The 13,844-nt window shown below is 43.8% G+C and overlaps 1 protein-coding gene across 1 annotated transcript in view; it reads left to right on the top strand.

Moving 5' to 3' along the window:
• Positions 1–5,991: 5,991 nt before the first annotated feature.
• Positions 5,992–13,844, top strand: part of LOC121717993 (protein unc-13 homolog A-like) — an 81,915-nt gene continuing 74,062 nt past the window's right edge. Inside the window, exon 1 of the mRNA XM_042102720.1 lies at positions 5,992–6,331. Within this exon, the coding sequence (XP_041958654.1) occupies positions 6,310–6,331 (22 nt within the window). The 5' untranslated portion in view covers positions 5,992–6,309. The remainder of the gene's footprint in view (positions 6,332–13,844) is intronic.

Here is a 13,844-nt window from a genome sequence, read left to right as displayed (position 1 = left end):
AAGCGATTATGATTGGCTAAGGCAGAGTCATGTTTCATGGTAGCCAATCAGAGCCAGTGTTTTTACACACTTGCCAGCACATGCGCCACACACACACACACACACACACACACACGCAACAGCTAAAATAGAGATTCGACGAGCAATCCGATGAAAAGTTGGCATTTTCAAGGTGGAGATATAAGCACTACTTCAAATTCATTGTGGTCAAAGGCAAGAACGTGCATGTAATGTGTACATTATGTCCAGGAGCGAAGACTTTGTCGACATCCGTTGTAAGCAACTCTAATTTAATGAAGCATCTCACACACGCATCTAAAGCTAGTGGCCAAAAACACCGATACCTCCACCACAGATGATAGCTTACCATCCACTAGCAAAGAAGGACTCGGAGCAAAGTCCTCCAAGCAGCAAAAGCTAGATCTTTCTGCCTCACAACAAAAACCTATGACACAGGCTGAAGTCAACCGTAGGTAGCCTATCTTGAATTTCCCCTTGGGATCAATAAAGTATCTATCTATCTATATATATATCTAATAAATATCGAAAGTTATGTAGCACCTGTCTGTTCTACTCATTTGAACTGGCTGCTCAAAACTGCCCAAAAAATCCAAATTCTTTTAGCAACTTTTTTTTTAACAGTAATGCAAATAGTTCCTTTCACTGGTAACGAGTTACTCTCATCATAGAGTAATTCAGTTACTAACTCGGTTAGTTTTTGGAACAAGTAGTGAGTAACTATAACTAATTACTTTTTTAAAGTAATGTTCCCAACACTGGTTGTGAGTGACATGCCCTTTTTGCTTTCTCGCCCCTGCCCTTCAAGGGGCCTGTACTACGAAGTGGGGTTACTGGCTTATCTGGGTAACTTCGAGAGTAACCTGATCACGTGTGGCGTAACTTCCCGATTAACCCGTACTACGAAAGGTGGATATGTTTTAACCGAGGTATGCTGCCATGGCAATTTATGCTGCATCTCAAACCTGCTCCGAGCAGGTTATGTTCTTGGTTAACCCGAGGTTTCCGTTAATCACACCCTTTATAAGTACCACCCCTCCACTAACAATTCGAGAAAATGTCAGCTTACCTGGATGATCCATAGGCTACGACATTGGAGCGCACAATTTTAACAAACTTGAATTGGAAAAATTGAGTTGAATTGAATGTCATATTAATGTACCCTGCACATAAAGGCTACACATTTCCACAGCACCAGAATCCGACCGAATGCCTCCTTCAACCCCTTTCCATAATCGGCCTTCCACTATTATTTGCGATGGCCAACTCCTCTGCTACTGTAAAACACTCTGGTGCCTTACAGTAGTGTTCAAAGACAGCTTTTTCTTGTTAGCTGTAAAACAGAGGCCAAGTGAAGGCTATAAGCATAGGCCTAGCCTACATGTTTTCATAATTAAGAAATATTAATGCAAGCTATAACTATAAACCTATATTCTGAATAATGTTTTTGTGTTTCATTTTCACCTGCTGCCATGTGCGTTTGGCAATGGTGTTGCATCTGAAATGTTCACAGGATTAGGTGTACACTAAATCAGTCAATGGGGGCTAGCCTACTTAAAGGAGAATTCCGGTGTGATATTGACCTAAAGTGTATTGAAACATGATACCGAGTGTGAACGTATGTCTCATAGCCCATCTCGACTTGTCCCCTGCACTCCAAAATCTGGCGCTAGTTAGCCGATGCTACCAACAGCTTTTTCAGTAGTGGTGCTTCGGCATCGGGCTAGCCATGAAAATAAATCACTGTTTTACACCCATTTACGAGGCTCAATGTATCTCCACACTTCATTGGTAGACTTCCGAGGGCCCTGACATTTAAAACGAGACATTGAGAACTTTGAAAAAGCACTGGTAGTTTACTTACAAGACGATTTATACAGACAGTATCTTCACGAAGTTTAACGTTTGCAGCCATCTTGAATTTAGTCACGATAAGTCGAGCAACGAGTAAGAATGAACAGGTATGATAAGGGATCAGATTCCAAAAATAATTCAGTGGAAATGCATGGATTCCAGTTTCTTCCAGTAGCAGCAACTGGAATCCATGCATTTCCACTGAATTATTTTTGGAATCTGAACTCTAGCTCTGCATCCCGGTGACAACCAACCAACTAAGCCCCCGCCCAATGCCTCCTTGCCTGTGCCTGTTGAGGTGTCCACCATGACCATGGAAACCTTGACGGGGGACACCCAACCCCCGCGGACAATTGCACTACCCTATTCCACCCATAGTGTTCTATTTATTTACAAATGTACATACTGTAATTACACTTATACCTGGCATTTTCTACTGCTCTTCATACTATTCATCCTGCACATACACGTATTCTTACTACTGTTATAATGTTACTGTTTCTGCACTACAGTACTGTTACCACACTGCACATAGCTGTATACTGTACATATATGTCTATATGGTTCATACCGAATATCCATATTTATTCTGCTAATACACTGCACATATTTATACCTAATTTATATTACTCTAAACCACCTTCTGTAAACCAACTGTATACTACTGTTTACACCGCATATTTCTTATCCTGTCTATGCACCACCTGTCTTTGTATATCAGATTGCATTTTTCTGCTTTTTTTGCACTTCTAGTTAGATGCAAACTGCATTTTGTTGTCTTTGTGCTTGTACTCTGCAAAATGACAATAAAGTTATCTAATCTAATAGTGCCAACTATTTGTGTATATTCTGCAAGTAAACTTTACTATCCAACATAAAGTACCCTTTACAACTTAAAGTAAGGGTAACTCATTTAACAGTAGTAAATACAACTTTGTTTCAAGTAAGCTTTACTTGAGGGCATGAAGTAAACTTTACTAGTTGGAAGTAAGTAACCAGAACTTTAAAGTCTTAAGTAAGGATAACTTCTTCTAAGTAAGCATTACTTGTAGACATCAAGTAAACATAACTTGGAAGAGAAAAGTTTTGTTTACTTAACTTATTTAAGGCAACGAGTTTCCACCCTTTTTTCAAGTAACCATTACTTATTATTTTTTACAGTGCACTGTATAAAACATTACAAAAACATAAAACATGACATATTACATATAACTGTAAATCATCTGATCTAATATTTTCAGATATCTAGGCTATATTTAACATTTATTTTATATTTGGCCTGTTATGAAATCATGTATTGAACAATTTAAGCACAGCTCAGCTTTAAGAAACTCAAATAGCCTAGATGCATGCTTAGCAGGTCTACTGCAGTGAATACAACTTTGATCATTTTTATAGCATACTACTGTATAGTTAACTTTGGCCTTGGTGCCCTGACATGTGGCCTTTGTGCCCACCACCAAATATGCCCAACTGAAGGCCAAGTGGCCTTGCCCCTAAAATGCTGAAATTCCAAGCCTGCTGCCGACGTATTTGATTTTTGTCGTAGAGTGGGTTTTAATTCCTCATAACTTGGCATAATAATTGTGCATTCCTCATCCGTAAAATAAGGTGATCGCGTCATCATTGAAAGTGGTGACTTGCGCTGCAACCTGCCTGTTTTATGTGAACGCGCACAAACTCCAATTAGGTTAACCCCGGCTCAACAAATCAACTTCATAATCAGCGTCGTAGTACCGATTACAGTTTTTTTCAATCGCTAACAAGCGCTTACCCATATTTCAGATACTTTTTCTAAACTCTTAACACAGACTCACACCTAGAAAACACAATTGGCCAAATGGATAATTTTTTCCTCAAAAACACATTTTGTTAAATATATTACTAACACATATTTCTCTGCACACACTAACTTTACCAAAACACTGGAAATCTGACTCAAAATTAAATTATTCTGTCAAAGAATGACACTTGTTTTCACAATCAAAGTACACCAGGTTTCAAAATACTGGCTATTGTTGACATTACAAAAATGCATAGACCTTTATGTTTCAGTTTTACAGGTATTTGCATGCAATTTTTACACTAAATGTCTTGGTTGGGAACTGTATGTCCACATGTTATGTTCACATTCAAAAGCATTCCAGTAAAAAGCAAATCAGTTTATTTTTTCCTTTACTGTTTACTACAGGAGGTACAGTAGAAGTACTGTTTACAGTATGATAGAACAGAAAAAGTTTTACAGTATTGCTTTCAGTAAACAACAAAATATCCATGAAACACACAAGAGCATTCCGAACAAAAAAACAACAGCAAAAAGCCCAGATAAAAAAAGGGGGGGGGGGGGGGGGGCGGGACTAAAAAAAGCACAAAATTACTGCATCTAATCTCTGCGATCTTCAGGATCTTCAGGGTTAGGCCACATGTTTTCATCAACATCGCATTGATTACATGGTCAATGATAGTGGCACGAATTTCATCACTTGCAACCTTTGGAATGCCACCACCACGCATTCTTACACCTCTACCTTGCCCTCTCTTTGGGCCTGCTCTTTTCCCTGGCCCTGCTCCTCTCACTGCTCCTGCATCTCTCACTGCTCCTGCTCTTCTCCCTGGGCCCCTTGCTCTTACTCTTCCTCATCCAGACATTACAGTGTTTGTCTTTTTCTGTTTCTGTTTCTAAAAACATCACTCCTCAAAGTCCTCCTTTTACTGTGTACGTGTCAATGTAATAGAAAAAAATAACCCCTGCCACTGAGTCTAAGCCAGACTGGAATCAGCTATGGTTGGCCCAATTTACCCAACATAAATCAATTGTGTGTCAATTATTTAATTGTTTGTTTATTATCAGCTGAGATATATTGTTTTGAACTGATATCATTGCAGAAGCAGAGGTTTTTATACTGTATCTAAAGTTTGGAATATTGTTTTTGCTATTGTGGAATGTTGTGTGTTAACATTTGTAAATACTGCAAAAACAATCCATAATTTTGTTGGGAGGTATAGCTTGTCTGATAAGAAAATGTAAGCATTGTGGAAATGTGTTCACTGACTGCATATCGTGTAAAAATGACATGAAATGTGTGAATGGTATGGCCACAAAAGACCGATGCTGTGCTAACTGTATTTAGAGTTTTGAAAATGTGACAACTGGTTGGACAAACGCTTGTTAGCGACTGAAAAAACTGTAACACCACTTAAGACGATAACCAGGTTTTGTCAACCCCGGTTTAACAAAGTAACCCTGGGTTACATCTGGGTAGGTTAAGCTCCCTTCGTAGTACAGGCCCAAGAAGTTTGAGCCCGCCAGTGGGTGTTTGTGTGTGTGCGCGTGTAAGGGTCCGGGACGGGTCTACAGTAAATACTAGCGAATCCAGGTAGACTGGCGCATCTCCGCTCGACTGCCACCGGGTGGGAGGCGTGAGCTAAAAGCACCCCGGCCCCTCGTTCGCGGGAGGCAGCTGGCGCAGAGGTTTTGTAATTCCGGAGAACGCACGTGTAAGGCTGCCAGTGATTGGCGATAGATTTTGATGGATCATTTTACGCAACTCCTATGCACAGGGGAAACATTAATGAGCTGCGCACACAGGCGCTATACTAGTTGTTTAACACGCCCGGTCCGTTTGATAACTTCTAATGCAGTAGCCACCTTTCAAGAATAGCTTACTCTAACCATTGTCAAATTGACGTGTAGCCTAGTAAGCTAATTGCTGATATAGCCTACAGCTTTAATATTCTGGATTTCGATAACAGCTGAGAAGTGTGTCTTTTCCTAATGTTAAACGAATATTTTGGAATACAGCATCTAGGTCTCCATTCTGATGGAGTCTCTCTCTTATGAGGTGCCGACGGCCAACATAATGTGGCTTGTTTGTTAATGTCACTCGGCTGACTTGAATGAATCGGTTTCCTGGCTGTGGCTGAGGCTGTTTATTATTCTCTGTGCGTTTTCCGGGAGCTCCTTTCAAGAAAAAAAAGTGTGTGGGAGGGAAAGAAACTCCGCTGCCGCGGCGAGTGGTCAGATATGTCTCCAGTATGGCTCGTGGCTCCTGCTGCGTCTCATCAGCGTGACGTCACGCGCTGAGCTGTCCCCGCCGCACTGGTGCTGAAACAAGATGGCTGAGCGCGGGCGAGCGAGGCACTAAGGCGAGGCTGCCACACACACACACGCACATACACACCGTCCTGCGGAAGAGAAAGACAGAGAGAGAGAGAGAGAGAGGCGAGCGGTGTACGGGACGTAACCACTTAGTTGCTGTTCAGCTGGTTTGAAGGCATACGACTTTTGTCCCCCCTCCCCTTGTCTTTGAAAACGGATTGGTTTTGAAGTGAACAGCATCCAATCTCAGCACGTAGCCTATAGCTACCCAACTCCGGAGAGGAGAGGCAGGGGGGCCGGTAGAGGACAGCTTGCGCTTCTCAAAGCTACTACAAGACATGTCACTGCTCTGTGTCGGGGGTAAGTGGAGAAAACAGCCTATCTCTGTTGCGCGGTACCGGTACTGCTGAGGTGGTTGGAGATTTTGATTTGGCAGCCTACAAAACATCATTGTGCTTACAAGTGCTTCCTGCATATTCTGAAAAATGAAAGTAACTTACCACAGTTGTTATGCATTAAGTCAATAATTATGTAATATATCGCATTAAACATAGGCTTTATAGCCTCATGTAATTTCACAAAGTAGCCTAAGTGATAGCCTACTAAGTAGTTGCTTCATGCTCTGCTTTGTTTAATCGGACAGTTATGAGGTTCTTCCCTGTTTGTATTATTATTATTATTATTATTATTATTATTATTATTATTATTGCAGATATTTGTCATTGGGTCATTTGATTATAGGTTACTGGATCAATATTAATTTGAGAATCGGATATTGTGATTCTTTTACTCTCAGATATCCGTTATCTGTCAAAAAGCTCTGTTGATGCGCTGAAGATGTGGAAAATGGCAAAAAGAAAGAAAAGAAACGTGGAAGACACCTCAACGGAATCCTGTAGCTTGTGTCCATGTCTCCCCCGCTCGTGAGGGAATCCTGTGGGTGTGCGCTTGAGGTCGTGTTATGGGTTACAATGACTATCGGCGCGGCGTCATCGAGGAGCGTGTCTTGCACGTCTTCTTCATTCTGTTCGTTTTCGACACGACGACTCTCTCGCCCGGAAGCGTGCGTCGGCGTCCCCTTCTTTGATTGTCGATTTGATTAACGATGCAGTCAATGAAAATAAGATCATACTCGCACGGTACCGTTGTGAATGCCCCGCGCGCCGCACTCATTCATGTGTGCCACCGGTGAATGTTTGACACACCGAGTCGCGACGCGTGTCACCCCGCGTCACCTCTCCCGGCGGCGACAGAGTCCGGTTAAGGGACGAGTACGCACCTCTAATAGTGATAGTGCTATTTTTAGCCCCCCGTTCCCTCTTCTCGGTTGCTGCATAAAGATTCCTGGTGTGTGACGTGCAACCAGTACATCTCCACAGACTGCTCTGTGCGTTCAAAGACGATGTGTGTGTGTAAAGATTCTGCAGAATATTTCCTAAACTATGCATGTATTTCTTCCCTTCTCTCTTGTTTAATCTATCCATCTATCTATCTATCTATCTATCTATCTATCTGTGTATCTTATCTGTATGTCTGTCTGTCTATCCATGAATCTGTTGAGGAGTACATGTTTGAGTTTGTGTGTGTGTGTGTGTGAGAGAGAGAGAGAGAGAGAGTCTGTATCTTCTTCACAATATTCTCTCATTGCACCAAAGCCCCATGTTGATCCTCTTGAGCTGAAACACATGAGACAATGTTGACTCAGTGTGTAGTGGCTGTGTGTCCTCGCCCCTGGCAGGCAGACAGATGTGTAGACAGCTCTGTGTCCTCTACTCCTGGGCACTTCCCTTGCCGGCTCTCCCTCTCCATCTCTCTACCCTCTACCCCCCCCCCCCTTAATTTCTCCCCTCCTTCTCCCCCTCTCCATCTCTCTCTCTCTCTCCCTCCCCCCCATCTATGTCTTTCTCTCTCTGTCTCTCTCTCTCCCTTCTCCATCTCTCTCTCTCTCCCTCTTTCTCCCTCTCTCCCTCTCTCCCTCTCCCTCCCCGCCTCCCTGCCTTGGGTTGTCATGGTGGCGACTCAGGCTCTGGGGGCAAGTTCACCCATACATTACCCGACCCTGGCAGCCCAGATGTCAGATTGAGCTCCTCTTCCTGAAATGTCTCTGCCCTCCTCCTGACAATCATCCAAAGGAGCTGAAGTTACAGTCGGAGTCAGAGTTGGGGGAGTTGGGGTGGGGGGGGTTTTGGAGTTAGGGGGACAGCAGTATGGGTATTAGCTGCAGGGGTATCTGGGTAAGGTCACAGCAGCCTCCTGCAGCCAACATAGTGGGGGCTGTGGATCTGGGAGGTATGAGTCACGTGGGGTGGGGTGCGGAGGGGACTTATTTACGATAATGCTCAATGTCGTTTTTTACGGCGCTGGAATAAGGTCACTGTGCTGAATCTGACAGCAACGCTGGAGTCTGTCAATGTTTTCCCTGGTGATTCACCGGTCAGTTTTTATTTATTTTTTTAGCCATGGCAGGAAATGGTTAGTCTGAGAGAGAAAGAGAGAGGGAGAGAGAGAGGAGAGAAAGAGAGAGAGATTGTGAGTGTAATTATGTGGAGGAGCAGTCAGCCCCCATCCAGCCATGTTCGTACCTGGTTGGATGGGGCACCCTAAACCTGCCACTTGACCACAAAGGGCCAGGTTTGTTGGTACGGCAGATGGCAGATCTTAGAATCAACCATAGCGGCAACACTCCCTCACATGTGCTCTCCCTCTCGGACAGCACATCCCTCTCGGACAGCACATCCCTCAAATGTGCCCATCTGGGTTCGAATCCAGAGCAGCACCTCCGCTGTGTGAGAATCAGTGTATGCATAAGTCCTACCCCCTATGTCGTGGGTGTAATTTTCCTTTCTTGTTTACGTTTGCTGTCTTGTTTAGTTGTTGTTATTTACACTGAGCTGTATTTCTGCGTGAATGCCTGCATGCCAGGCAGGCAGGCTGTAGAGAGTCAGGGGTCAAGGCCAGTGTGACCTCTACAGTAATGGAGTGCATAATGGAATGTAGACCACATTGAACCAGCAGGCCCTGGCTGACCCTGACCCTGGAACTGACTCAGTCCTAACCTGGCTCAGGTCTTGAACTACACACACAGTGCACACACACAGTACAAACACACACACACACACACACACACACACAGTACAAACACACACACACACATACACACACACAAATACAGTACACACAAACCGTACACACACACACACAGATACAGTGCACACAAACCGTACACACACACACACACACACACACACACACATGAACTAAACACAAACTATTTCAGTATTATATGAATCATGAGTGAGTGGTAAACTCTAGCTAGAGTGTAGGAGTTCTGTTGCCTATGGTGGGTGGTATGGGGTATGGGGTAGGTTGTGTGGTGGCTGTGTCCGGTATGTATGGGGGTTGTATTCTCTGTGCTATATGGTGTGTGGTATTGGGGCCGGGGGGATATATATTGTATGGCATATGGGGACACAGTATATTCTGTGGTATATGCAGTAGGGGGCAGTATATGGGGGCATATGTGCAGTCTATTCTGTGGTATATTGGGGGCAGCCGTGGCCTACTGGTTAGTGCTTCGGACTTGTAACTGGAGGGTTGCCGGTTCGAACCCCGACCAGTAGTCACGGCTGAAGTGCCCTTGAGCAAGGCACCTAACCCCTCACTGCTCCCCGAGCGCTGCTGTTGTTGCAGGCAGCTCACTGCGCCGGGATTAGTGTGTGCTTCACCTCACTGTGTGTTCACTGTGTGCTGAGTGTGTTTCACTAATTCACGGATTGGGATAAATGCACCAAATTTGAGACCAAATTTCCCTCACGGGATCAAAAGAGTATAAATACTTATACTTATACTTATATGCAGTAGTGGCCAGTATATGGGGGCATATGTGCAGTCTATTCTGTGGTATATGCAGTAGGGGGCAGTATATGGGGGCATATGTGCAGTCTATTCTGTGGTATATGCAGTAGTGGGTAGTACTGTATATGGGGGCATATGTATATTCTGTGGTATATGCAGTCTCCAGAGTATGAGAGTGTGTTATGTAAGATTATGTTTGCATTCCCTCCATGTTGAAGTGTCACATTTTCACAGCCCACACACGACCATGAGTCACGGATGATGGTTTGGGCAAAGTGATGTGCTGTGCCCTTACATAAAAGCCTCCATTTGTAGTTGATGTTCTTGCCAAGAATGTTTGTGCTTCTGTGGAGAGGGTCAGTCTGTGGGTCAGGTCAGGGCTACATACACAGGACAGCACACACACACACACACATGCACATGCATACATACCCCTTATACAGACAAACACACACACACACACACACACACACACACACACACACACACACACACACACACACATACACACACACACATATACACACACACACACACACACACAAATAAATGCAGTCACATTCACTAGCTTACCAAGGGCTGTAGGCCAATCTAATCAAAACTCTCATGAGCAGGACAAATGTGCAGAGTATTGGATTTTGAAAGCCCCAGGGCATAAATAATGCATGGATGCAGATACTGTGACACTAGGACCACTAAGCTACCAGGAGCCATTCCTGTAGCATGGGCAGAGCTGAGGGGTTATGAGGGGGTGTGTGTGTGAAGGGGGGGCGTTTGTGCTTGAAGTGTGTGTCGCCCCAAGAGGTGTATTTACTCACCGTCTCTGTGTGTTTGTGTCCACTTGCCCACACTGACCAGCTGTCATTGGTCACTCACTGTTGTTTTTGTGGCCCGCGTGCTGTGCGTGGCGCTGAATAATGCATGGGGGGGGGTGGGGGTGGGCAGTGATTTATGATTTGGGAGCTATTATTAAGCGTCTGTTTCCTGTTCTTCTCTCTGCAATTCAATTTCCCTTCCATTGATCCTCGGCCTCTCCTCTCCTCCCCTGGTCTTGATGTATTGCAGAGGCTGCTGTGAGCCCGCGTGAGGAAAGGAAGTGCACACACACACACACACACACACACACACACACATACACACACCACCACTGTTGCTCTGGAACGTTCAAATCAAAGCCAGCCCCCTGCCAGAGGGAGTGTTTGGGGCACTCGATTCACCAGACCGCGATACGTGAAGTCTCCTGCTCAATGACAGAGAGAGAGAGAGAGAGAGAGAGAAGTAGAGAGAGCGAGGTAGAGAGCTACACTAGATTAAATTTCCAAGGGTCAGGACTAAAAGCCAACAGCAGCTGTATGGCCCAGAAACGTGGCGAGACTGAGTACAGGTGTCGCTTTAGAACGTCTGTTCTATTGCCATTTGTGTTAGAGAGTTTCAAAAAACTTGTTTATCACTCTTGAAGTGGGGGTCTTAAGGAATTGCCAATTTACGTTCAAATGGTACACATATTACTCTGAACAGTTACAGTGAAGCAGCTATATACAGAGTTTTTTTGTTTTGTTTAAAGCTTTTTACTTTTGGGGCCTTTCATGACAGTGAAGAGAGTGACAGGAAGTGAGTGGAAGACAGAGATGGTGTGGGGCCGCGAAATGACCGGGGCCGGACTCGGACGCTGGTCCCAGTGGGCTCCTGGACACAAAAGTGGTATAGTATGGATGCTGTAGCCGATTGCCCCACAGAACATGTTAATACTGTATAAAGCCACAGAACATGTTAGTACTGTATAAAGCCACAGAACATGTTAATAGGCCTACTGTATAAAGCCACAGAACATGTTAGTACTGTATAAAGCCACAGAACATGTTAATACTGTAGGCCTACTGTATAAAGCCACAGAACATGTTAATAGTGTATAAAGCCACAGAACATGTTAGTACTTTATAAAGCCACAGAACATGTTAGTACTTTATAAAGCCATAGAACATGTTAATACTGTATAAAGCCACAGAACATGTTAGTACTTTATAAAGCCACAGAACATGTTAATAGGCCTTCTGTATAAAGCCACAGAACATGTTAATATTGTATAAAGCCACAGAACATGTTAGTAATTTATAAAGCCACAGAACATGTTAGTACTTTATAAAGCCATAGAACATGTTAGTATTTCATAAAGCCACAGAACATGTTAATAGGCCTACTGTATAAAGCCACAGAACATGTTAATATTGTATAAAGCCACAGAACATGTTAGTACTTTATAAAGCCACAGAACATGTTAGTACTTTATAAAGCCACAGAACATGTTAATACTGTATAAAGCCACAGAACATGTTAGTACTTTATAAAGCCACAGAACATGTTAATAGGCCTTCTGTATAAAGCCACAGAACATGTTAATATTGTATAAAGCCACAGAACATGTTAGTAATTTATAAAGCCACAGAACATGTTAGTACTTTATAAAGCCACAGAACATGTTAATACTGTATAAAGCCACAGAACATGTTAGTACTTTATAAAGCCACAGAACATTAATATTGTATAAAGCCACAGAACATGTTAGTACTTTATAAAGCCACAGAACATGTTAGTACTGTATAAAGCCACAGTATGAGTCTAGAAACACTGTCTGCCAATAGTTGTGCTTAGGATCTTAATCATGGTATGAAATTAGCAAATAGATTTTGCATCATTGTTAAATTATCTTTGGTCAGAAATTGACCCTCTGTGCCAAGCCAGTGGCGCTGGCTGTGGTGTGGACCGGACCCACAACTGGGCCGGTGTCAGCTGGTATCCCTACTGTGTTAGTCAATTAGATATCAGATCAATCAATCACCTTGGGTGGGGTGTTAGTCAATTAGATATCAAATCAATCAATCACCTTGGGTGGGGTGTTAATCAATTAGATATCAAATCAATCAATCACCTTGGGTGGGGTGTTAATCAATTAGATATCAGATCAATCAATCACCTTGGGTGGGGTGTTAATCAATTAGATATCAGATCTGATGCTTTCTTTGCCTGCTGCCCCCGCCAGCAAATAATGACTGGATTGAAGTGAGACCATTATGGTGCAATTAGAGCCTGTGAGCAAAGATGTAAACACACACACACACACACACACACACACACACACACACACACACACACACACACACACACGCACATATTCAGGAGGACAGGAAATGCAGCAGTGGAGAGGAGCCGAGCCCAGCCCAGCGCAGCACTAAAAGCTTGCTGAACAGGCACTGTCTGTCTGAAGAGATAAATAAATGAACAAACTCCTGTGAGTGTGTTCACCAGCGGAGAGACAGAGCTGTATGTGTGTGCGTTTGTGCGCACGCGCATATGAGTGCGTGTGTGGGAGGGAGGGTATTTTTCCATTGGTTCCTTTATAGTTTTCAAATATTAATTTTATCCACCAAAGATAGAACTCACTAAGTGAGTTTTTTTCCGTTTTTTTCCGTCACACACACACACACACACACACACACACACACACTCACACATACTCTCTCTCTCACACACACACACAAAACCAAAACACATAAAGTCTGGTCCCTTCCTCTCAACTTTGTATATACAGCATGCACCCCCTCCCCCCCCCCCCCCCCCCCCAACACACACACACACTTTGTAGATGTTAACAGGTAAACACACCCGGCTCTAATAATAAAGCAAAATATGGGGGGCGATGAGGAGTGTGTGACAGGTGGAGAAAGGAGAGAGAGAAAGAGAGAGGGAGGGGAAGGAAGAGAGAGAGGATTGTGAAAGAGAGAAGAGAGGGTGGTGATGAGAGGATAGAGAGAGAGACAGCAGGAAGAAGAGGGGTGAGAGAGGGATGAAAAAAGAGGTTGTGATTAGAATCAGGAAGAGTGATTGAGAGAAAGGAAGAGAGGAGAGTGATTGATGATGAAGGTGGAGGAGTGGGCACTGGGTAATGAGGTTCAGGAACAGCTGCTGATGTCCTGTAAGCACCGCTGATTACACATACTCAGATGAGTCCAGACTGGATCTG

The sequence above is a fragment of the Alosa sapidissima genome, chromosome 1, assembly GCF_018492685.1.
Source record: "Alosa sapidissima isolate fAloSap1 chromosome 1, fAloSap1.pri, whole genome shotgun sequence".
Taxonomy (NCBI): Eukaryota; Metazoa; Chordata; class Actinopteri; order Clupeiformes; family Clupeidae; genus Alosa; species Alosa sapidissima.
Note: the sequence above shows the minus strand (reverse complement) of the source record. Positions and strands in the feature narration are given on the sequence as shown.